This window comes from Myotis davidii, unplaced genomic scaffold (assembly GCF_000327345.1).
Source record: "Myotis davidii unplaced genomic scaffold, ASM32734v1 scaffold453, whole genome shotgun sequence".
Taxonomy (NCBI): Eukaryota; Metazoa; Chordata; class Mammalia; order Chiroptera; family Vespertilionidae; genus Myotis; species Myotis davidii.
In genome coordinates, this window is record NW_006285234.1 from 1,724,184 (window position 1) to 1,749,428 (window position 25,245).

Sequence of the window (25,245 nt, forward strand, 5' to 3'; positions counted from 1 at the left end):
CATCTGTTTGAGGCCAACACACCTTGTGCTTCTAGGTTAAAGAAGATTCCCTCAACTGAATATGCTGACAAGATAGAAGAGCCGCCCCGCACCCTCCACCCTCGCCCGCCGCTCCCCAAGAGGTGATGATGGATCCTTTTAGAGAAGAAAGTACCAACCATCTTAAAGTCCATCCCTCCAGTCACAGGAGCCCAAAACCGTGCGAATCCCTAGAGAGAGGTAAGTTGTCACACAAGACAAACACTTGGGGCCTCACTGCCCCAGAGATGGAAATGACATACAAATTAGGTGTTGAGACTGTGATTTATGCTCGAGGCGGGAGTCAGTCAACCCCTTCAGATTTAGGACCAAATGGAGAAAACTACCAGATTCACGCTGCCTGTATTTGAACAAAAAGAGACTTCAGGGATAAACTTTGACGTGCCCAAAACTAATGTGTGCTGCAGGGCACTCAATAAACAAGTGACGCCCTCTGCTGTGGACAAGAAGAAATTTATGCGTAACTAGAAAAGGTGATTTGGGATGGTGCAGAGCGTGTAATACCTGTAGCCCTCTAGCACCTGTTTCCATCTTCTTGGGCCATTCGGCTCCCTGCTAGTTACCTGCATTGGCACAGCTCCTGTTCTCCAGCGGGGCACACCTCTCCTTTCTCCTCTGTGCCTAGGAGCAACATCTCTCAGCCATTACATACACATTTGCACCAGAATAGCAAGGCCCGCCAAGCAATTCTAATCACATGCTCCCTTAACAAATCAACTAAGACCTCCTAAAAAGGTGGGCACTGGCTGGGGAAATGGCAAGACATGCCTAGAGGCAGACAGTCTGATTAAGGGGGTATAGCAGCCAGAGCAGGCTGGCACCTGGAGCACCTTCTTTATTAGACTTACAGACCTAGCAGAGCTAATGTGTCTACGATGTCAATACAACAAAGGCTGCAGTTAGTTAGTTACATCTCTAGCAACAGTGTATACTTTTAAGAAATCAGCTTCGGTGCCAGGGGAAGAATTAAGTGTTGGGATGAATAGTATAGTCTGATGTCACTCAATTTTCACCCCCGAAAGACACTTCTGAACTGTGCATGACCCTCTTGCAGGCACTCCAGTCACTTTCTATTCCAGAGGAGACAGAAAGCAAGGATGGAAAGCAGTAGCGAGGCTCACACAACAGACACCCTCCTCGCTCAGAACCCACGTGGGTCAGCTGTGGATCTGTCCTGCCCGAGGAAGAACTTGGCAGTCCATCCTCTTGAACTCAGTATGTGGGCTGCCCTACCTTCCCCTCCCTCTTCCTAAAGGAAAGAAGTATTTGCTGAGCTAGTGAGCCTACCACCGAAGGGCCAGGAAGAGAAAGCAGCACTGTTTGGTGTTGGTACTTTCTGAGGTTAAGACCCTTTCCTTTCATCTGAAAAAAGCAACATGGTTTTTCCCTTTCAAATACTGTGGCTTACTTGTTTACTCAACCAAACAAGCAAAGCCCCTCATTACAGAGATTAACAAGCGATGAAGAAATTATAGGCAGGTGTCCCTGGTCCTGTGGTCGAGAACTAGTTGTTAGGGAGGCTGGGAATAATGTCAGCTTAACTTTATCTCTGCAGCCCACCCGATGCCTCTCGTCAGTGAGGTAGATGGTCATCTTGCTCGAGGTATCACGGTGCCAGCCCACAGCACAGCGGAACAGGAACGCAGCTGCCTGGCTGAAGGCACAACTGCCTCAGGGCCGTAACAAGCACACAGCAACTCATCACCGGCAGCAGGCGGCTCTGAGAACAGCTGGCCCACGGAGATGGACTCCTGCCTGCACACCACCAGCTTCCCTGGCTTCCCAACACAGCACGTGACATCCAACTGCCACCACACACACTTCTACAAGTGGGGCTTGCTCCTGTCCCCATGGGAATCTGAGATGGGTGGACGGATGAGACAAACAGCTCAGACTGAGTGTGAGGAGATGAAACGACAAGAGAGGCTGCAAAGCAAAAAGTTTAAAATGATACCAAGGAGATAAGAAATGGAAGGTAAAGGTTAAACCGAGAAGAGGGACAGGATCAGGACAGAGGCTCCTAAGACGGTAAGACTGTCTGGCATTACTTCCCATGCAAGTCACTTAGCTCCACGTCTTCCTTTCGGCGCTTATGGGTGTAGAGGGAGGCGACCGGGTAGAGCCGGGCCTTGGCCTGGAACCGCTGTCCCGCGATGTCAATCTCATACTCGCCCCGGTTGATGAAATCTGCCGTCACCACCTGCTCTTCCCCAGTGTCCTCGGAGAAGTTGTGCACGAAGCCCAGGCAGACGTGGCGCTCCAGGGTGTAGCTGTAGGCACTGCTGGTGGTCTTGCCAGCGTACAGCCCGTTCCGGTAAATGGGCTCGCCCCACCAGGGCCAGAGGTCCAGGTCTGTGTCGTGGTCGTCCAGGACGAACATAGCCAGGCGTTTGTACACCCCGTGCTGCCTCTGCTGCAGCAGGGCATCTCGACCAATGAAATCCAGCCCCTGGGGAAGGAAGGCAACACTGAGTCAGCCTCACGAGCAGCACAGTGGGCTGTCCCCAGGGCAGGCTTTGGGGACATTGCGTCTGCCCACCATGTGAAAAACGGCATTCACAACATAGAGATGCCTTCAGAGAATTTTTGTAACAACACAGGTACCCATATTTTTTTTCCTATTTTATAAATGGATTTCAATAACAAGACCACATAGAACAAAATATTTAGGAAGAAAAATCAATATTCCAAAAACACTTGCTAGAATATTTTAGAAAAACAGCATTTTTATATAATTCCAACAAAAAGTCCATGCATATATGTCTGTATTCAATGCATACATGTTTATATATGCATATATACAAAAACAAGAGCAGGATAAAATAAACTCAATAAAGTATGAATCATTTTAGTTTTCTTGACATATTCTATTTTCCAAAATGAATATTCATTACTTTTATATCAGAAAAATTGTTATCTATAATTTCTCAAAAAGAATACTATAGATCTATAGTGGTAGGGAATGACTGTTAAAAAGAGTGGCCAGGGGCCCGAGCCGGTTTTGCTCAGTGGATAGAGCATCAGCCCTTGGACCTAAGGGTCCTGGGTTTGATTCTGCTCAAGGGCACATACTCAGTTGCAGGCTCCTTCCTGGCCCAGTCCCAGGCACTGGTCAGGGTTTGTGCAGGAGGCAACCCAAAGATGTGCTTCCCTCACATCGATGTTTCTCTCTGTCTTTCCCTCTCTCTTCCACTCTAAAAAAATCAATGGAAAAATATCCTCGGGCGAGGATTAAAAAAACAGAAGGGAAAAAGTGGTGAGGGGAGCACACCCGCGCCATTCCCTGCCTCAACCCCCCTCCCCGGCACATATCCCCTGACCTCTGAGGGACTCCATGAGACTTGCAGCCAAGGGAGCAATAGGCAGCGGCAGCTCATCCTGGGCTAAGGCAGCCCAGGCTCCCGTTACTTCTATGCCCCTGTCTCACCTTCCTAAGTATATTTTTGCTGTCGTCAATAAACACTCATTGGTTCACAACACACTGAAATTCGAAAGGAGAGACAAGAAACTGCTCCTGGTAAAGGTGGCAGTGAGAAAGGTAGGGTTCAGAGGTAGAGAAGTCACAACATGCTCTTCAATTATGACTTTTTAAAAACATCATGTTCATGTATTACTTTGAAAAGAAACTAAAAATTAGGCAGTTGAATGGAAGGTAACTAATTTGTACAAATAATCATGGCATGTTCATGTACCACTACATTCTACTCAGAAAAACTTCCCCAGAAAGCACTCAGTCTAAAAGAGCAAAGTGCTGAAAACAGGTGCTGGCGGTTTCTTGTTCTCATATTAAGATGTTTTATCCCACAGTCGCACTAATCATTCTAAGGACATCCTAATCATCACTGTTCACCTGACGCTATCATCGAGGTCTCAGCACTTCCACCCTTTCCTTCCACATCAGCCCACTTCCTGCTCTAACACAGATGCCCTGCAAGGGCAGGTGAGTGACAGGAGTGCGCACGGACACAGTACCTTCTCAAATTTCACCCGAGACTCTCGTCCACATTCCAGGGGGGTGGTGAGGGTATTCAGATCCTGACCCCAGAAGGCAAAAAACTTCTCAATTCGGAGACTACGAAGAGCATAATACCCAGCATTCCGGATCCCGTATTTCTGCCCCACACTCATCACTTCATTGTAGACATGTAGGGCATACTGAGGGAAAGATGAAAGGGTGGTAAGCAGCAGACCTTCAGATTTCAACCTGGAGTGTGTCTGGCGTGTCTGATGGCTGACACTATTAATCTGGATGGGGAGAGGTTTGTATAAAATTCTCAGGATGTCTCATCAACAAACCAAAGTGCTACAGCCCAGGAGTATGCCAGGGTCACCCCTAACTCAGACATAAGCTCCATGAAAGCAGCATCCATATCTTTTCATGTCTCTAAAATGTCTAGGAGACTAACCTAAGTACTTACTAGTATATAGCAATTATTAAATAACTCAAAGCAGCGCACTCAGCACCCAGTAATGACTAAGCTCAGCTGCTCCTCAAATAGCCCACGCACCCTCTGCTGGCTTTGTACCTGCCCAATTCCCTATCACTGGTCCACGCAACGAAATGTGGTCCACACCACTCTACCGTGTGCCCATAACATGATTTTTCACACAGATGACAGCACATCGTAGAGATCCAGTGAGTCACAGAGGAAGGAGTCAGGGTAGCAGAGTTCTCCTCCTTGCCCCACCATCAGCCTCTCACAAGGGAAACTAAAGCTGCACTGACCAACTGTTTTGCACCTATCAGCCTAGAGTCTGGCACCTCCATGTGTTGGCACACTCTTGCACACTGCCGAACTTTTATAATAGTAAAGGATTAGAAACACCATACATGTCTATTAGTACCAGGCTGGTTAAGTAAATTATGATGGAATAATATGCCACTATAAAAAAAAGAAAGGAAGTTCTCTTTAAGTACTCATAGGAAAAAGATCTCTAAGATAAATTCTTAAGAAAAACAAAATGGCCCTAACCGGTTTGGCTCAGTGGATAGAGCGTCGGCCTGCAGACTCAAGGGTCCCAGGTTCGATTCTGGTCAGGGGCATGTACCTTGGTTGCAGGCATATACCCAGTGGGGTGTGTGCAGGAGGCAGCTGATGGATGTTTCTCTCTTATCGATGTTTCTAACTCTCTATCTCTCTCCCTTCCTCTCTGTAAAAAATCAATAAAATATATTTAAAAAAACAAACAAACAAAATGAACACCCAGCTGGCGTGCCTCAGTGGTTGAGCGTCCACCTATGAACCAGGAGGTCACAGTTCAATTCCTAGTCAGGGCACATGCCCAGGTTGTGGCCTGGATCCCCAATGTGGGGCACGCAGGAGGCAGCCGATGGATGAATCTCATCATTGATGTTTCTAACTCCCTTCCTCTCTGAAATCAATAAAAAATATATGTATTAAAAAAGAAAGATGAACAGTATGCTTCTGTGGGTCTAAAGAGGGTTAAAAATATGTCTTTGAACTTCCATATTTATAAAAATTTCTGACATGACAAAAAACTAAGATCACATAGTAGAAACTGGTCAAATGGAACTGAATATTTTGGGGTTTTTTTTTAAACCACGTGAACATATCTATTTTTTAAAAAAGTAAATACCTTAAACATGCTAAAATGTCTTTAACTCAGCCTCTTCAATTACCAGGCACAACAGACTCTAACCCTGCCAGTGCTCACCTCTATGGGGATGTAAAGCATGAAGCCCGGCTCTCCCGTGTGAGTCATGCTCATCACCCGGATCCCGTTGGCATAGCCCACACTCATCTCCTGTGGAAACAAAGGGAGATAGCGTCAAAATTCCAAGGGAAGTGGATGGTGTCTGAGGCCAACCCCTCTCCTTAGCTCTGCACCCTTTGTCTGACCCTAAAAGAGACATGTGAAGGAAAGACTTCCATCCTCAAAATGATCCGCTTTCAGGTCTCCAGGTCATTAGGGATGGAACAAAGCCTTTACAATGTCTTTTCTTTGAATATCACCAATATCAGGAGTGCTAGCCAAGCTGCTGATGGAAGTGGAGGCAAAGTCTTGAAAACAGGAAACATTACTTTTTGCAAAGTCCAGCTAAAGATTTGTTTTAGGTGCACAGGGAGCAATGAAGACCAGGCAGTCTCCTCCGGGGCACTCGGAAGACAGTCCTAGGCACTGCCCACAAAGGATGATGTCTGGTGCCCAGAGAACAAGGTTCACCTGTTATCCTGGGGTCTGATGTTCAAAACGTTCCTGTGAAGGAAAGTGCTAAGTCCCAGGTGGCACTAAAGCAAACTTTCCACAGGAAGTCGGGCATCACATGGTGCTCTGCAGGCACACACGGATGCATCACTCATCAAGAAGCAAAGACATGCCCTGACTGGTTTGGCTCAGTGGATGGAGTGTTGGCCTGCAGACTGAGGGATCCCGGGTTCAGTTCCAGTCAAGGGCATGTGCCTTGGTTGTGGGCACATCCCCAGTGAGGGGTATGCAGGAGGCAGCTGATCGATGTTTCTCTCTCATCTATGTTTCTAACTATCCTTCTCTCTCTCTGTAAAAAAATCAATAAACTATATTAAAAAAAAAAAAAAGCAAAGACAACCCTAGCCAGTTTTGCTCAGTGGGTAGAGCGTTGGCCTGCAGACTGAAGGGTCCTGGGTTCGATTCCGGTCAAATGCATATGCTAGTGTTGCTGGCTCAATCCCCAGTAGGGGGCATGCAGAAGACAGCTGATCAGTGATTCTCATCATTGATATTTCTATCTCTCCCTCTCCTCCCTCTCTGAAATCAATAAAATTTTTAAAAAGAAGCAAAGACACTGTGAAGGAGTTAGTAATGGCTAACAGTGAGTTTTCTGTGGCTTTCACTCTGCCATGGAGGAAAAGGAAAACTAAAATCAATTAGTAGGTGGATCCCAATTTTGGTTTGAACATCAAAGAGCCTCCTTCAATAACTGTCCCCAAGCTGCTTGTTACAGGTTGACAAAAACATCTCTCCATTTGGACCGCAAATCAACCACTTCGAAAGGACGCAGTTATTTCTTTTTTATTCAGTTACAATGTGTTTCACTCAGCTATAGTTGCCAAGTATAAGAAAGAATCTTAGGTAAGTTGTTTAGGGATTCACCTACACCAGTGGTTGGCAAACTGCAGCTCGCGAGCCACATGCGGCTCTTTGGCCCCTTGAGTGTGGCTCTTCCACAAAATACTGACTTCTGTGCATGGGCCACGAAGTTTCAATCGCACTGTACATGCGTGCCTGGACGTGGTATTTTGTGGAATAGCCACACTCAAGGGGCCAAAGAGCTGCATGTGGCTCGCGAGCCATTTATTACCTGAAGATGCCACATACACAGAAGCTGCTCTGCCTCTGGGAGAGCATGGGAGAGAGGAAGAGCTACTGGAGAGAAGGGACCTAACCCTGACCAGCGTTTTTATTATCCTATTACGTAGAATCTGCTGTTATAGAAAGCAATAAATATATAGAACTGATATTCAGAGAAGTTAAATCCACTTCAAATATATCCTAATGCTTATTTAAATAAGGAGAACTTGAAGGGTGAAAAATAAAGAATTTATTCTGTCATTTTATTAATAAGTCAGCACATTTTGTGGGTGTTACTGCAGAGTAAGAACATGCAATTGCCATCTCTTAAAAAGATATTCCCTGCCCATTCAAAAACTAGAACCTTACTGGCACCCACCTTGCAAAAGAGGCTTGGGAAGTGGTCTGGAGTTATCGGGGCATAGGACAACTCGGACAGCACATCCACAGCTCGAGGACCAATCAGGTTGAGGGCTAAACAAAAAAGAACAAGCGATGTCTGGCCGCTCCAGGTAAACAGCTGAGCCAATGGGAAAGGTCTGTTGTGGACTTGCTCACCTATAACCAGGCCTGGCTGGCAAGACCACAGAACATCCCTTTGTTTAGGCGATGCAAGGTGCACCTGACTCTGACAGATACACCTCTCCCGACAGGCCTGCTAAATGCAGCTACTGACTGCTGGCAGGAGAACTAATGGGAATGTTTCCTCTTCCTAGGGACACAAGAAGGCAACATTCCATAGCCTCCTTTGCAGTCAGATGGGACCGTGAGACCAAGTCCTGGCTGGACATACTCTCCGGCATACTTCCCATTCCCCTCATCTTCCCAGTGTGGCTACGTGATGGGAAAAGCCCCAATCCCAAATCAGGACCAGGAGGAGAGCTGCCCAATCACTGGATCTGTCAGTTTGTGACAGCAGCCTGTGCTAAGTACACTTTATCTTCATTCAGCCATAAAACAACTCTAGTTCAACAAGATTCTGTAGTTTGCCAATCTGGTAGCAAGAGTTTGTAATATTTGCTGCTACAATGAATTGAGAAAAAGGGCATGCTAGAATGAAGGGAGGAGGGAGGAATTACACCTAAAATGGTGGAATGGCATTAGAGGCGGGCTGCTCCCCTGACTGAACCACTGAGACCATGAGGAAATTTAAGTCATCCTTAAAAATTGTTTACTCATTGCCCAGCCAGTGTGGCTCAGTAGTTGAGCATCGACCTATAAACCACGAGGTCAGAGTTCAATTCCCAGTTAGGGCACGTGCCTGGGTTGCAGGCTCAATCCCCAGTAGGGGGCATGCAAGAGGCAGCCGATCGAAAATTCTCTCCCTCTCCCTTCCTCACGCTGAAATCAATAAAAACATATTTTAAAAAATTATTCACTCATTTTAAAAAAAGCTAAGGAAAATTTTTGAGGAAAATAATACTTAGATAATAAATATAAAAATGCTTTAAAATTACTTACTCTAGAAAACAAGAGAAAATAAAAATTATTTACTCATTCACTCAACAAATATTCACACTCCTAACATGCTGGCTGCAGGGGACATAGTGAGCAAAACAGTAACTGAAGAACTCATTCCACATTTTCCTTAAAAAACACAGGAAGTGCCCTAGCTGGTTTGGCTCAGAATGGAGCGTCGGCCTGCAGACTGAAGGGTCCCAGATTCGATTCCGACCACCGGCACATGCCTGGGTTGCAGGCTCAATCCCCAGTAGGGGGTATGCAGGAGGCAGCCAATCAATGATTCTCATCATTGATGTTTCTCTCTCTCTCTCTCTCTCCCTCTCCCTTCCTCTCTAAAATCAATAAAATGTTTTTAAAAAAACACAGGAAGTATCAGAGACCAATTTTCTATAACCAGCGAGCCTCTTCCGCTTCTAATCCTGACAAATCTGGATCAGCTCCCCTGGGGGACCCAGAGAGAAGTACCTGTGTATTTCCAGGTGACGTCCTCCAGGAGCAGGTTGCTGTCTAGCTGCATGTGCTTCTTAAGCCAGGCCCAACTGTGGACCTGCTGGTCGGTTGGAGAAATCATGAAGAAACTGAAAGTGAGACCCACAAGCAATCAAAACCAGGCAGCAGAGAAGAGGATCGGGAAGCAATCAAGTTCTGAGCTAGTGTCAAAGCAGTGGGTAGAATACTGGCCAACGAGCTCTTAGCCTCCAGAGGGCCAGGAGCACGGAACCTGAGGATACACCATGTAAGGACAAGCGAAGGCTGACTTCTGTCACCAAACAGACTTACTATTACAAAGTAAGATGTCTCCTCCCAGTAGCGTAATTAATTTTCACATCGAGTTTTGCATAACCTGGTGAGTTTTTTTTCTTTCAGGTGATTTTTTTGTCCTGGACTGCTAATGGACTGGCCATGAGGTAGTGAGGTGTTCAGTCCTTGGTATGATTCAGGTTTCCTGGGGGAGCTGGGAGCTCTGCTCTGCCGCAGTACCCGGGGACCAGTGCTGGAGGGAGCCAGCGCGGCAGCTGACCTCACCTGCGCTTGTTCAGGCGCGCTATGCTGCAGTCATTTTCATATCCTCCACCCTCATTGAGCATGCCGGTATGCACGATGTGGCCCACGGGCACGTCAAGGTCATTGGAGAAGAGGTACTGCAGACTTTCTAATGCCTGATCTCCGGTGGACTGCAGAGTTAAGACACAAAGCAGAGAGAGCACAAGAACATTTGACTGGTAACACGGCCTCATGAGCAACGTGACTTGCTACGAAAATTCAGTTAGCGAGGACTCCTGCAACAATATTTGCAGATTTATGCCACTGTAGGAAGCACCAGAGAAAGCTAGCTGTTGATTCTAATGATAAATGGGCCTCTGTAAGCAGATTAAAAACCAGAAACAGAGCTAAAAATTCAGAAAAATGTAATAAAGATATATTAAAATATACGAGTTCTTACAGAATCAGTTTTAAAGAGACAGATGAAAAAAGGAGGCACCGTTTCCTAGTCTGTTATATTGGTTTCCAATTACTTACTGTTATTTCAAACTTTGTGAAAGAGGACATGTCAATGACACATACGGCTTCCTTACAGCACTTGACTTCAGACTCCACAATGTCAAACCAGTCCGGCTTATAGAATGTCTTGCTCTGCTCCAAAGCCAGGAGGTCTGTAGACCAGAAAAACAGAAGATTTATACTGGGGAGTCTCCTGTATAGTTAGGTTTTTATTATTTATTCTCCCATTCTAGCCATATACATTTAAAAATAAATTATATTAATTCTTAAAAGCAAAAAAGTGAACAAAAATGCGAATGTGCCTCTTTACCCTTGTCTGGTGGCACAAAGTACTTTGGCCTCTCGAATCCATGCTTTTCCATCCACCTGGCTCCTTGTGCGTCCAGCCGGTCATAGAGAGGGGATGTGCGTAACTGCCTCCCTGTCTGGAAGTCCCAACGAGGAACCTTTAACTCATACAGCAGAGCTAGAACAGATGAGAACAGTCCATGGAAGCCCAAGCTACTGAGCTGCGTGCACACTACCCACTAGACTCTGGAGTTGCTCCCATTCAGAAGAGCATCCTTTCCAGGCTAATGTAGTGCAACTTGCCAAACGGCACCCAGTAGAACAGGCATGCTCCAGGAGAAAGAAAAATACTGCAAGAGCTGGTGTCACCCCTTCATAGTTATACAGCTGTAAGTCACATGACAACTCTGTATCCCTGTTTGCAATTATGGTTCCAAATTCATAGGTAGAAACAATGGGAGACAGGTCATAGATCTAAACTCTGCTAAGCTCTGTAGAAGAGATGAAGAAGATATCAAAGGTCACAGGTGGTTACAAAGTGTGAAAAAACGGCACTTGATTCTTTACATTACAGGGCCTGTGCTGTGGGATCTCAGACCCATCACAGACCTTTCCTCAGCCATTTCTGAAGTGAAAGGGCACACAGCACACCTGATTTGGTAGCTCTGAAACCTGGCATCTTGCACAGTATTGTCCCAGTGACAACCTAGGGTCAGAGTTCATTTCTCGTAATGTCCAATCTGCAACAGCAATGAGTAACAATAGCCAGAAACAGTGTGACCTCTAGTCCCTTCCAAAGAGACCTGACCTCACACCATTCCACACAGGAGGTACCTTGGGGTATTGGGGGAGGTTGGGAAACTAAAAATCAGGAAACTAAAACCCTGCTTTTCTTATATTGTGACAACTTGCCCATCTCTGGTATTTTAGGTTCTACTCTCCCCATTTTCTATCATGCCTGTAATTTCTATTTTATGAGAATCAGAAAATGCCATCTAACATGTCATGGCATCAAGGAGAAATTCAAGCTCTGTTATGATTTGCACAGGTTCTAAAGTAACTATGGATGGGAAACCTGGACTTACGATAGTTCAACATTTTAACCAAAATATTTGCTAAAAAGAAGGAAGCTTAGCAATTACACATACTGCTGCCAGGTCCCAAATCTCCCCCACATATGAGTTTTCTGCCACAGGTCATACAGGCATTAAAGGTCACCAAATGCTCATGATGAATGGAACCACCAGCTGCTAAACCAGCAGTTCATTCTTTTTTTTTAAAAAAGTTTTTATTGATTTTAGATAGAGAGAAAAGGGAGAGAGAGAGAGTGAAAGAAACATCGATGTGAAAGAGAAACATTGATCAGCTGCCTCCTGCACACCCCCTACTGGGGATCAAGCCCACAACACAGGCACATGCCCTGACCCTTAATCAAACTGACGACCTTCTGGTGCACAGGACAATGCTCAACTAACTGAGCCACACTCGCTAGGGTGAGCAGTTCATTCTTAATCAAGAACAGTGGTCACAGCCAATGTAGAAACTTAGTCCTGAGCATAAATATGTCCAAAATATCTATATCTATCCATCTACGCTAATAAAAGACAATCATGCAAATTGACCGTACCTTCGCTACGCCTTAATCCACGCCCACCAGCCAATCAGAGCAACTATATGCAAATTAATCCAACCAAGATGGTGGCCAGCAGTCACGGAGCTGGAGTGAGCAGGAGGCTTGGTTGCCCCAATGATGGAGGAAGCCAAGCTTCCCGCCTGCTGCAGCAGGCTCTGAGTTCCACTCAAAGCAACAAAGTTTCAATTATAGAAAGTAAATAAACCCCAGATACCTGCTTTCAGCCGGCCATGGCCATGAAGCTGGACTGAGCCGGTGGCTTGTGTTGCCCCTGGCAATGGAGGAAACCAAGCTTCCCTTGCGCCCGCCCGGGCCAGCTCTGAGCTCCTCTCAAGGCTACAAAGTTTCCATTATATAAGGTAAATAAATCCCAGAATAAAAAGAAAAAAAGTAGAAGCTGGGAGCTTCCATTGCCAGGGGGCTTGGCCAGCCTGAAAACGGCCCTCAGCCCCTCACCCAGACTGGCCAGGCACCCCATTGGGGACGCCCCACCCTGAAGGGGGTGTGACCAGCTGCAACCTGCCATCAGCACCTCACCCAGGCTGGCCAGGCACCCCAGCGGGACCCCCACCCTGATCTGGGACACCCTTCAGGGCAAACCAGCTGGCCCCAACCCATGCACCAGGCCTGTATCCTATATAATAAAAGGGTAATATGCAAACTGACCCTAACAGCAGAATGACTGAGAATGACTGGTCACCTCGACACACACTGACCCACCAGGGGGCAGACGCTCAATGCAGAAGCTGCCCCCTGGTGGTCAGTGTGCTCCCACAGGGGGAGCTCTGCTCAGCCACAAGCCAGGCTGACGGCTGCCAGTACAGCGGTGGTGGTGGGAGGAGCCTCTCCCACCTACTCAGTAGCTCTAAGGATGTCCAACTGCAGCTTAGGCCTGCTCCCCGCTGGCAAGTGGACATCCCCCAAGGGTTCCCGGGCTGCCAGAGGGATGCCTGATTGGGCCCAGGGAGCGGGCCTAAGCCAGCAGGTGGTCATCCCCTGAGGGGTCCCAGACTGTGAGAGGGCACAGGCCCGGCTGAGGGACACCCCCCACCCCAGTGCACAAATTTTTGTGCACCGGGCCTCTAGTATACTTATAAAAGCCTAAGCAACCTGCCGACCACCCGACTGGCTGGTAGCTATGACGCGCAATGACCACCAGGAGGCAGACGCTCAACCCACAGGCATGAAAACATGGAACAGACTGATGAATCTCAGAGGGAAGGGGGAAGGAGGTAGAGCGGGAAGAGATTAACTGAAGATCTTATTATGCATACTAGGCCTGGTGCACGTCCCTGGGTCTGGCGTGCAGGGATCAGGCTTAAACTGGCTCTCCGACATCCCTGAAGGGTCCCGGATTGCGAGAGGGTGCAGGCCAGGCTCAGAGACCCCACCGGTGCACGAATCTGTGTACCAGGCCTCTGGTTTAGACATATTTTGGCAAAGTCTGAAAATAGTTCCCCAGTGTAAGAAAAATGAAATTACAGCCCTAACCGCTTTGGCTCAGTGGATAGAGCGTCGGCCTGCAGACCGAAGGGTTCCGGGTTCAATTTTGGTCAAGGGCATGTACCTGGATTGCAGGCACATCCCCAGTTGTTGGGGGTGTGCAGGAGGCAGCTCATCGATGTTTCTAACTCTCTATCCCTCTCCCTTCCTCTCTGTAAAAAATCAATAAAAGTATATTTAAAAAAAAGAAAAATGAAATTACAACCTGATTTGGTTTAATTCCTAAATAAAAGCTAGAAAACAAATACAAGACAAGGAAGAGTACCTAGTTAAGTTAAAATAAAGAGCTGGATACTTCAAAGTTGGAGGGAAACAAGAACAAGGAGAAAGAGCAGGGACAAATGTTTTGTATGCACATGAGAAGTGGTTTTCTATCTTGCCAGAATATCACGGATTAATGACAGAAGTCACTCAGAGAAGCTTGAAGCTTTGAGAATAAGTTGGCAAGTTCACTGCATTAGAAAGCAAATCATGATCCCAAAGACCAAGTGGGGAGCTGGAGCACTCACTTTGACATCGGCTTTCCAGGCACAGTGGGAAGCAGGCAATGCTGGGAACATACTAGAAGCTGCTGCTCGAGACTGGTAGGAACTACCACCTGAAAGTCAGTCCACTGTCCTGCCCCCAAGTAAACAGGTACAAGATGCGAGAGAAAACGTTCCACAAACATCACAGGGACACCATGTCCCTGACACAAGCCTGAAACAATTAAACATCAGAAGCTCAGCTTGAAGCATTTACTGAAGAACTGAGGAAAACCTGCCCTCTGAATGACAGAAGAGGCACTCAAGAAGACACCTGCAAGCAGATGCGACAGAATAAAGCTCCACTTACGCATGACTTCCATGACCCGGTGGCGCAGAAAGGTGCGGCTGCTCTGCAGGGCTCCGAAACGCTTCAGGTCTAGCTCCCAGACGTTTTCTGAGGGATAACCATGCACCATCCACTCAGCGAGGTACCTGTTGCGGGGGGAGGGGCAGCAGTAGTTGGGCCTCAGATGGGATACACTCAATACTGTACCAGGAATCAAGAACCAACATGATCGCCGAAACCGGTTTGGCTCAGTGGATAGAGCGTCGGCCTGCGGACTGAAGGGTCCCGGGTTCAATTCCGGTCAAGGGCATGTGCCTGGGTTGCGGGCACATCCCCGGTGGGAGATGTGCAGGGGGCAGCTGATCGATGTTTCTCTCTCATCGATGTTTCTGGCTCTCTGTCTCTCTCCCTTCCTCTCTGTAAAAAATCAATAAAATATATTTAAAAAAAAAAAAGAACCAACATGATCAAAGATCCTGTCTTGTCAGGGACTGGGTGAGCAATTCTGGGCAATTTCCTTAACTTTCTGGAAGAAACAAACATGGATCCATCTGCTGTGCTCACAAGACCACTATGAGGATTTTAGCTCTAATGATGATTCCCCAGAAGGTGTTTAAGACACGGGCACATCTAGGAAGAAGTAAGACTGAAAGGTATACAGATGTACTGTAATTTATACATCTGTGTGTTTATTTTTGTCTCTGTAAAACAGGTTATAGTTATCTGAACACATCTCTGCTCCAAAGGTTTTTATAACTCCACTTCCATAACTGTTTTCAGAGCCATTCTACAAGTCACTCAAGAAAAATGGCCTCATTAATTTTTTTACAAGTTTTTAAATTGTGATTACACATAACATAAGCTGACCATCTTAACCACTTTCAAGTATACCGTATACTAGTTCAGTGGCATCCGACATTCACATTATTGTGTAACTTTCACCACCTTCCATCTTCCCAAACTAAAACTCTTTATTAACCAATCACTCTCCATTCCCTGCCCCAGCCCCTGGCAACCAGCATTTTACTGTCTGTACCATCCATTATGAATTAGACTACTCTAAGTACCTCGCAGAGTATCTGTCCTTTCATGACCAGCTTGTTAAATTTTTATTAGTATCAATTCAATAAAACTAGTGATACTCAGCATGATCATTTATCTCACTCACCACACTTGGATGTTCCCAAATTTAAATACACAAAGAACCCACATTTGTTACACTGAAAGAGTACACAAGAATCCCATCCCACAGGCTTAGTGACTAACTCCAAAATTGGGGTTCCAAAGACATTCTGCACATTTCAGGAACATCAGGAGAGCCTTCCATGGTAATTACTTTGAAGGGGCTTTAAAATTACATGTATCTTCCTATAATAACATACCAGATTAAATATATTATTTGCCATTTAACAAATCATTCTAGAAAGAAAGAAGCCCAGCAAGCTGAGTGTGAGTGACAAAGACTTACCTTCCAGCTCCTCCACCAAACGAAAGGCCAGCAGAGTTCATTCCTGCCAGGACAAAGTAGCCCTTAACCGCAGGAGACTCGCCCATGATGCACCTCATGTCTGGTGTGAAGGTCTCAGGGCAATTGACCAACTTCATGATCTCCAGTGTCTCTAGGTCTGGCATCCTACGCAGGAGGGAGCTCAACAGGGGCTCTGAGCAATAAAAACAGCCAAACAGAGTCCTCAGCTTCAGGAAATTCAAACCTTCCAACTCCTCATACTTCCTAACTCCTCCCTCTCCTTTCATAAAATCTTTTGGAAGAGGTTTTCTAAGAACAGCAAAGGGGCCATCTATCAGAGAGCAGAGCCCTTGCTGGAATTAGGGAACACACCTACGAGGTGCTTGGCATGCAGACTGACAAAGAAGATGCTCTGGGAAGGAGAGGAGCTATGGAAGAGCAAGCACGTTACAGATAAGGGTCTCGAAGGGCTCGGTGCTAAAGCTCTCTCAGGGCGCCCGAGGGAGATGCAATGAAGGGCAGGTTCCCTACGCTGGCATGGCTGCAAGGACAGATGCTCAACCTGTTTAAAGGTGAGTCCATCATCTGGGAGTAGGCCAGTGGGGCAGTGGTCACCAACGACACCAGACTGTGGAGCTGGCTGGTAGGTAGATGGGGCTTGAAATTTTCTACCATAAAAAGTTTACTTTAAAAAAATCCATTAAGGCTAGAAAGGAAACTTCATTATAGATCCTTTCATATCTTTTATATTTGGAACCATGTGAATATATTAACTATTCAATAAATAAAATTAAAAGTATTTTAAAGTTGAGTAAAGGACATTAACAAAATAATTCTGCTTTCTAAAAATGTCTTTAATCTTCTATGAAATCCTAAGAAAAGGTTTCCTCCTAGCTTAAAATTTCAGCAGCCATTTTAGGTGAATAAGTAATAAGCCAAAGTCCACTAACCAAGAATAGTCTCCTGAATTTGCTACCGAGTAACTGTCCTGAGACCCAGCAAACTCTGTAGCCTCCCCTCTCTAACCTCCACACGGGGCTGTTACAAAGATCAAGTGAGATGCTGTTCTTGAAAATACTTTAAATATAACATTTTAGATAAGTACAGAGCATTATTATTACTACTAGAGGCCCGGTGCACGAAATTCATGGACCGGGGGGGGGCCCTCAGCCTGGCCTGTACCCTCTTGCAATCCGGGCCCCCTCAGGGGATGTCTGACTGCTGGAACTGCTGGCTCCTAACCGCTGGCCTGCCTGACTGCCCCTAACCACTTGCCTGCCTGTCTGATCACACCTAACCCTCTGCCTGCCTGACTGCCCCTAACCACTTGCCTGCCTGTCTGATCACACCTAACCCTCTGCCTGCCACAGCGGCTTCATCCAGAAGGACGTCCAGAAGGTCATTCGGCTGTCCGGTCTAATTAGCATATTACACTTTTATTATTATAGATACAGTTCACACACCAAAGTGGTCCCAGTCTTCCTGTAGGTTGTGAATCTCCAGCTGGTTCTTGCCCTCAGTGAAAATTGGTTTTGGGGTTTTCTCAAAGCCCCCAGACAAGATGCCGCCCTGCCAGTTGCGAATATAAATTCTGCCATCTGCGTCCACAATATCTGAGGAGAGGAACAATAAGGGAGTGGGGAGTGGAAGAGAAGAGCAGGGGTTAGATGTAAGCCAGCTTTCTAAATGGACAGAAAAAAGCAAAGCTCGCTGTTGGCTTTGCTAATGAACAGCGTCTCATGAACTCATCAGCTTTAAAATACCTTTCCAGGCCATCCGGGAGGTTTCCCCTCGCAGATTCACAATGGAGACTTACTCTGATTACCCTTTACCCCATCAGTTACGTAGAAGCTTTGACTAGTCCTCACAACCAAACTATGTAACTGCCACTGTGCCAGGTAAAGCCTAAGGAAAGGGGGCACTGCCAAGCCCGCTGCGGGGATTCAGACCTTCCACGTGAAATCAGCCCTCTCCACAGCACTCGGGGCCACAGAATACCCTGAGTTTATAGCATTCAGGTCAAAAACTCCAGGCTATATTCCAAATACTGTCAATTTAGACCTCTGTCTGGGACTACAATTAGCTTGCAGAAAAACTGCTTAAGTAGAATGCCCGTCTGACCATCCTTTCATAAAGAGTTCTTGAAGAAAAGTCAGAACTGGGCCACCTCCCTGTAACATGCTCTAGAAAGGAAAAGCTCTTTCGGACACAGTCTGTCCTTCGCAGAGAGTCTTCCTTCAAAGGACAGAACAGTGGCAAGGAAACAAGATTAAAAACAAAGTGCAGGTCCTCACTTGGTGTGTTGCTCTGCAGAGGGGTCTCCAAGGGGCGAGTCAGGAGGTAGAAGTGTTCGCAGGCATGTAACGGGATACTAATCGGCTCCTCGTTGGACAGACCCAGCTCGTATGCCCACTACAAATGGACAGATTGATTGTGGGTGGAAGAGGAACAGAAAGACACATGAGCAAGTTCAGCCGCTTGAAAAGAGTTTAATTTCAAGTGGCCTGTGTGTGCTCTTGCAACAATGTCAGTGAGGGAAGCCAAGACTCAGCCTGCTTTAGGTTAATTATTTGAATGGGGAACAACACTAGACGTTTTAAGTCATAAAACTTACTTTTAGATCAAAAGGCGGCAGATTTCCCATAGTAAAAGGAGCTCATGGGGAGCAAAGGAGGCCTTCTAACGAAATGCCTGGCTTCAAGACAAACCCCAAGTACCATCATAAATGAGCTTCACAGAACGGGAAGTACCCCTAGGTCACCTTAAACTGTAGAGCGGACAGAAAGGACCAATTTGTCTTCGAAGCACAAGCAGCTTAGTGTTCTGGAAACTGAGTCTATGCTCCTGACACAACAGAACAGCCTAATACTTTACCTGCTGGGTTGCTGAATGAAACAAACCACCACAGGGAGATCCAATGCCAGGGATTTATGTCAACGCACAGTGCTTCCAGGGCCCGGACAGGGGAGCACCAGCTCACCAGGGAGGAGGAGGAGGCACCGCAGCTCCACAGGGGAGCAGTGCAGGTTTCTGAGTTGGAGCACAAGAGCCCCGAGTTCCAGCCCTCAGTGTGTCCCCTGCATCCCTTTACTTTTTCCCTAAATAATCTTAAGTATCTACACCAAAAAGTCCCGGAAATAAAAGGTAAATAAGAAAACCAGAGATCCCGCTATTGTTGCTAACTTACCTGACCAGCACAGTTGACAAAATACTGGCATTCGATCTGTCCTTTATCTGTCTCCACGCCAGTAACTTCACCTTTTTTGATCAACACGTGAACAACACTTGTCCGGTCATAGATCTGAACACCTGTTCAAGGTAAAGAAAGAGTTGGGCATCGATCCTCAGATGGTCCACAATTAAGGCAGCTGCAGCAGATTCTCAATTCATAAGAAATACTGAAAAGGCCAGGTCAAAGCTTTAATTTTAAAAAACAAAACACCCCTAAGGACCACACCCTGAGACTGTAAATGAGACTTTCCCAAGGTTAAAAATGGCAGGCAAATTCAATAAGGGACTTTAGTGCACAATTCAATTCCAGGAATCATAAAAGGGCCAGGGGAGAAAAGTTCAAATAGGACAGCTTACATCCTATCTACCCACGTGATGAATCAGTTCACTCAAAGTGCACAACACCATGGACACTGAGGTGTTCCCCCATCGTTCACTCAAACCCGGGACATGGTCCAAGCTGTGGATTAAATCCCAACATGTGTACTAATCTTGGAGCCTCTCAGTTTGGTGGGGAAGGAGTCCCTGAAGTCTGAAGGGTACTAAGTCAGCACTAAACCAGGGTTCCTCAGGACTTCAATAAGAAAAATGTGGCCCCGAGGAAAAATAGTAACAGATAGTGTATTAAAACAAAAAGAGCCAGTGTAGCCCAGCTGGCATTGCTCAGTGGTTGAGCGTCGACCTTGAACCAGGAGGTCGTGGTTCTATTCTCAGTCAGGACACAGGCCTGGGTTGTGGGCTCGGCCCCCAGTGTGGGGCGTGCAGGAGGCAGCCGGTCAATGATTCTCTCTCATCATTGATGTTTCTATCTCTCTCTCCCTCTCCCTTCCTCTCTGAAATCAATAAAAATATATTTAAAAATAAAAGAGCCAGTGTACAACACAGTAGTTGAGTTGGTGTCGTTGCCTACTGTGAGACAATTTCTTCGACAACCTCTTCCTCCCTTGTCCCCAGTCTGCTTACCATTTTGGGAGGCAGCACTTGCCAGGGCAAGAGCCACGTCAGCAGAGGACACCACCGCGTCCTCGGGGACGTGCATGGCCCCCGCCAGGTCATGCACGTTGAGCAGAGGGTGCAGCTCGGCCACTTTCTTGGGGGAGATGATCTCAGAAGGGATGCCTATCACACTGCCACGGAACAAAGGGGACAATGACGTCACTGGCCTCTGACAGAGGACGGGGGCAGTACAGCCAGCACAGGCTTCTAGCCTCACACGTACTTCAGCCTGGAGTTGATGCGCTTCAGGGAGATCAGCCGGTCCTGCGTCTGGGCCAGAAAGATGGAGCCTGTCCGTATGTAACCTGTAAGAACAATCAGCCGGACTGAGACCGCCCAGGACAAACGTGGGGTGGCAAAGAGGCAAGCCCCCGGGGTTATAAGTGAGAAGACCTGTGGTGAGTCCTGGCACTGCCAAACATCCTTGGCTCAGAGTTTTGTGAAGATGAAATGAGATTTTAATGCACATGAAATCACTCATAAAATAAAAATGAAAGATGCCACGGCTAAAAAATACTTGGGGGGCAGGTGGAGATAACCCAGACTCATATTCTTCACTCTGTTAGATTTTCTCCCCGGAGTTGGGGGGCATGTAACCCCCTGGAATATTCGGTCTTGAGCAAGTAGGTGAATGGCTGGAGGTCACTCATCTCGGATGCAGAGCATCCAGGCCAGATGGCTCCCTGCCGGCTGTGGGGACTCGTGTCCTGGACTCCACGCTGCCTCTGGCAACCTCCTGACAAATCTATAGTCACCCAACAGCCTTCCACAAACTCGTGTGCCCACTGCAGCCAGAGTCATTTTCTGTTATTTGAAATCAACATACCAGACACCACCTTATTACATCTGGGTCAATTTCAAGTCCCCTAAAATGCCATCTCTTAGTTCTTATGAAGAAAGAGTTGAATCAGTTATCCTTTCAAAGGAAGTATTAATGAGAATAATTTGTTTTCTTAGTTTCTTTAGAAATCATCATATAAATATACCCTTCACTGACAAAAGAATGTCTCAGTGTGGAGAACTGAAATTTCAGAGATTGGTGTTTAAATACAGGCTTACCAGAGTAGTCCAATGACTTGTGGCTAACACAGCCTGAATTTCAGAAAAAGGTTCAGAAGTCATGTTCTACTCACTACCATAGATTATGTAGAGCAGAGTACCACTGTATATATGTTCCTTTTATCCCACTAAATAATTTTTAATAAATGAATGATCACTGACTTGGAAAAACAATTCAACTCCCTGAATCTAGGTTTCTTCAGCTGTAAAAGAATGACCCTTATTATAAGATCAAGGACTATATGGAATACTTTCCAAAGATTATAAAAGCCATTACGGTACCTCTCATTTACTTGACAAAAGTCACACTGAGAGTGAAGCACTGCCGACACTAACATCACAGTCGGGGATGAGGACTCGGGGTCATCTGCTGGTCTGATTATCGGGTAGTGAACAAACATCTCGAGTAAATGGACTGTTTTCAGAGGAGAAGCAGATAATATCTCCCCTTAAATCTAGGTGCACGTATGTCACTTCATCCTTATTTCATGACCCACCAGCAGTCCATGAGTGAAGTGACGATGGCAGGCACCTGCACTTCTCCTCCTCGGGGCCCCGTCACCTTTCCCTGCACCACTGGTGAACGACCACGGATGTGGGACTGAGGCTGATCCTCTTCTCTCACTTGCCTGGCTTCCTCACTGCCCACAAGTACCAAGGAGAAGTCGCACCTGTAAGGTTCCAGATGGTGATCCAGAAAGCAAGCTAAGCTCACTCACTTTACAGAAAAGAACCTGTAACCCTGATTCCTGTGGAATCGCACCACCTGAGTGATGCAAGGCCGGGCAATGCACTAGTATCTGGCCCAATGGAACAGGAGCCCATTATGTGGACCCTATTCTGACTCAAACCCAGTTAATGTCTGATTCAAGTACCTGTTGTCATCATTAAACCCAGCGAAGGGACTGCTTCCTGCCTGTCCTGTCTGTAGCAGCATCTTCTCTAGTAAAAGCCAGAGACTGTGCGGGAGCAGGAAGCATTTTTACCATGTTCACTGGAGAGCCCGGCCCTTTAACAGGAGGCCTGGCCAAGTGCAATGACACCATGACACCATGGGGTCAAGGCGCCCGGGGCACACCGCGTGAGGGGCACCCACTCAGCGCTGACTGCAGGGTCCCCCAGGATGCATACTGGTCTCACCCAGGCCTGGCCCTGCCATGTGCCCGAGAATACACAGCCTCTTCTTCCAGGCCCCTGGATCCTCTCGTGGCATCTCTCTCCTTCCACGGCTATCAAATCCTAGTTACTAGACAATCAGTCTTCCTCTACAATTTACAAAGAAAGTTACACTTCTTGACACTATGAACTATATAAAATGGAAATGTGATAAACCCTTACTTGTGATCAAAATTTCAAATCTCCCTTTCCCTAATGAAAATGTTGTCAGCGGTCACATGATTTCTAAAAGGGCTGGCGAGGTAAACCACACACTGTGCTTAGGCTATTGTTTGAATAGTCTGCTACTGATCACATGGCAGAGCCACTGCAGCTGGCAAAAGATAAAGCTACCACCCTCTGTCAGAATTAGTCTCGAATTATCTGATTCATTTTATGCAATGTCCTCAAAAGAATGACCCTGACATAGGCAAGTGTCTGGAATTTCATCACTGGGCCTCGCTACCCACTCACGATGATTAGTGTGCTCACCACATTCTCATCAGCCACCAGAGCAGGCTCCAGGCTGGACTTCTGCTAATCCGTCACCTTACAACCAACTGACAGCCATTCTTTCTGCCTTCGATCGTATGAGACCATCGTGTAGATGGGTCCTCCTCTTCCTGGGACAGTTCCTACTCACTCCAGAGCTAGCTAGCTAGTCCTTCTCCCCAAATTACACAGGTAAGGAGAAACGTGTGAATGCTGTAGAGTCAGGAACATCCTTACTAATGACGGGTACTACAATGGGTCAAACTCTGATTTAGCTTCCAAGCACCTAACTTAAATTCCTCCTCCTCCTCCTGTGGAGCCAATGCTGCCACTTACTACACTTCAAGTGAAATATATAGGAAATGGCCCAGGAAAACCTTAATATCACAAGAATTATAGCATCTGAAAAGGATCTGGAATGATGACTGAATCTCATTTTAAAAACAGGAAAACAAAGTTTGGCTGGTGTGGCTCAGTGGTTGATCATTCAACCCATGAACCAGGAGGTCAAGGTTCAATTCCGGGTTTGGGCACATGCCCAGGTGGTGGGTTCAATCCCCAGTAGGGGGCATGCAGGAGGCAGCCCATTGATGATTCTCTCTCATCATTGATGTTTCTTTCTCACCCTCTCTTTCTGCCTCTCCTTTCCTCTCTGAAATGAACAAGAGCATATTTTTTAAAAATAAAAATAGGGAAACAAAGACGGCTCAAAAGCAAAATGACTTGCCCAAAGTAAAACTCTGACTAGTGGCAGAGCCCAAACTACAACTCAGGTCTGAATGACCACTCACCAGGCCAGCTCCTGGGGACCACACACAGTCCCAGGAACAGAGTCTGGGGACGGGCACAGCAGAAAATGGCAGACCCCTGCTTACCTGTTTGGATCCCTGTTTCTTGCTCTAGCTGCTGGTACAGTTTGTTTGAATAGTCTGCCATCTTCTGCTCAATGCCCGAGTGCCTGGCAGTGCTTATGATGCCTGCACAGAACCTCGTAGAGCCAGCAGCCAGCCTGTAGGAGGGATCACAAGGCTGTTAGGTGGACTCATACCTATGAATGCAGCCAGTTCAAGTCCCAACTGCAGCACTGTTCTGTCTGTTGAAAGATGGAAACACCTACATGGTTGTCGACATGACACTGATTTCAAATTTTGGAGTTCACCTACACGGTGGGATACTATACAGCCATGAAAAAGGAATAAGAAAGCTTTTATCCCACAATGTGGAACAATCCTATTGAGAAAAGCAAGGCAAGGAATGCTACCGCTTATATAAAACATGGAATAAATAAATGGACACCCATTTACACCAATATATACTGAAGAACACAGATCTGTTCCTATGTGGAGAGAGCATCTGGTCCGATTCATCAGGAAGTTAACTTGCTTCCAGTGGGGGAAACCTGAAGCCAGAGGTCAGGGATGGGAGAAAGACTTTCCCTGGACACTCTTCTACAATTTTCTATTCTGACTCATGTCAACGTATTGCCTTTTGAGAAATAATAAACTTTTTTAAAATGTCCAATTTGTTGTAGGCAAAAGAACAACAAAAGCCTGAAACAGATAAAAAACACTAGGGGCAAAATGAAGAATTCAAAAAAGCTATGAACTATAGTTAATAACAACATATCAATGTTGGTTCATTACTGAGTTGGTACAACTAATATAGGATGTTCATAACAAGTGAAAGTTGGGATAAGTTCGATGGGAACTCCCTCCTGTATACTCAATTTATCTGTAAATCCTAAATTCTTTCAAAATAACTTACTTAAATGAAAAACAAACAAAAAAATAAAGCAGCCTGGCCTGAGTGGCTCAGTGGTTGAGCGTCAGCCTATAAACCAGGAGATCATGGTTCGATCTCCAGTCAGGGCTCATGCCCAGGCTGTGGGCTCAATTCCCAGTGTGGGGTATGCAGGCAGCAGCCAATTAATGATTCTCTCTCATCCCTGATGTTTCTATTTCTCTCTCCCTCTCCTTTCCTCTTGGAAATCAATAAAAATATATATATTAAAAACAAACAAACAAATAGAGCAGGATGCAGGCAATTTCATTCTGACTCCTAGAGGGAGCTCTTGGCCCCAGGATTTGTGTTGCTGCCTGACTATATGAAGGAGAACAGATGGCAAGATGTGCTCTGAACGTGAATAAACACATGCTTCAGACACTTGGTTTGCGGGACTCTGCCAGCTCTCCAAAACCAGGAAACATGAGTTTTAAGCATCCCCAAACAAAGCCCAGTACAAGATTTCACCTGTGATTCTTCTCATGGTCCTAGCAGCACTGATTAGCTAGTGGTGAGACAGTATCACCAC

The 25,245-nt window shown here is 46.3% G+C and overlaps 1 protein-coding gene and 1 long non-coding RNA gene across 6 annotated transcripts; one reads left to right on the forward strand and one right to left on the reverse strand.

Moving 5' to 3' along the window:
• On the forward strand, positions 1 to 5,716 carry LOC107181832. 4 transcript variants are annotated; one of them, XR_001512533.1, is made up of 4 exons: positions 1 to 219; positions 1,595 to 2,067; positions 3,847 to 3,979; positions 5,684 to 5,716. It is a non-coding gene; the product is annotated as an uncharacterized LOC107181832 (long non-coding RNA). The 4 variants fall into 4 exon arrangements; XR_001512534.1 differs by lacking the exon at positions 5,684 to 5,716 and adding an exon at positions 4,652 to 4,942; XR_001512531.1 differs by lacking the exon at positions 3,847 to 3,979.
• On the reverse strand, positions 1,967 to 24,010 carry PDPR (pyruvate dehydrogenase phosphatase regulatory subunit). Of its 2 annotated transcripts, XM_006755767.2 has the most exons (16): positions 23,810 to 24,010; positions 20,452 to 20,533; positions 20,196 to 20,359; positions 19,189 to 19,310; positions 18,296 to 18,413; positions 17,465 to 17,614; positions 16,002 to 16,194; positions 14,555 to 14,679; positions 10,607 to 10,762; positions 10,315 to 10,448; positions 9,820 to 9,968; positions 9,259 to 9,371; positions 7,709 to 7,803; positions 5,716 to 5,805; positions 4,012 to 4,194; positions 1,967 to 2,488 (listed from the first exon to the last, which is right to left on the reverse strand). In XM_006755767.2, exons 1-16 carry the CDS (start codon positions 23,868 to 23,870, stop codon positions 2,084 to 2,086), a joined length of 2,340 nt encoding a protein of 779 aa, XP_006755830.1. In that variant the 5' UTR covers positions 23,871 to 24,010; the 3' UTR covers positions 1,967 to 2,083. The 2 variants fall into 2 exon arrangements, with proteins under 2 accessions (XP_006755830.1, XP_015414286.1); XM_015558800.1 differs by lacking the exons at positions 20,196 to 20,359; positions 20,452 to 20,533 and having other exon boundaries at positions 23,810 to 24,009.
• Positions 24,011 to 25,245: the final 1,235 nt, after the last annotated feature.

Coding starts and splice junctions, on each gene's coding strand:
- PDPR (XM_006755767.2), bottom strand. CDS start 23,870: ATGGCAGACTATTCAAACAAACTGTACCAGCAGCTAGAGCAAGAAACA. Junction 19,311..20,195: donor AAGTGCTGCCTCCCAAAATG/GTAAGCAGACTG, acceptor TACCTTGAACAG/GTGTTCAGATCTATGACCGG. Junction 2,489..4,011: donor CTCGGGTGAAATTTGAGAAG/GTACTGTGTCCG, acceptor TTCCTTCCCCAG/GGGCTGGATTTCATTGGTCG.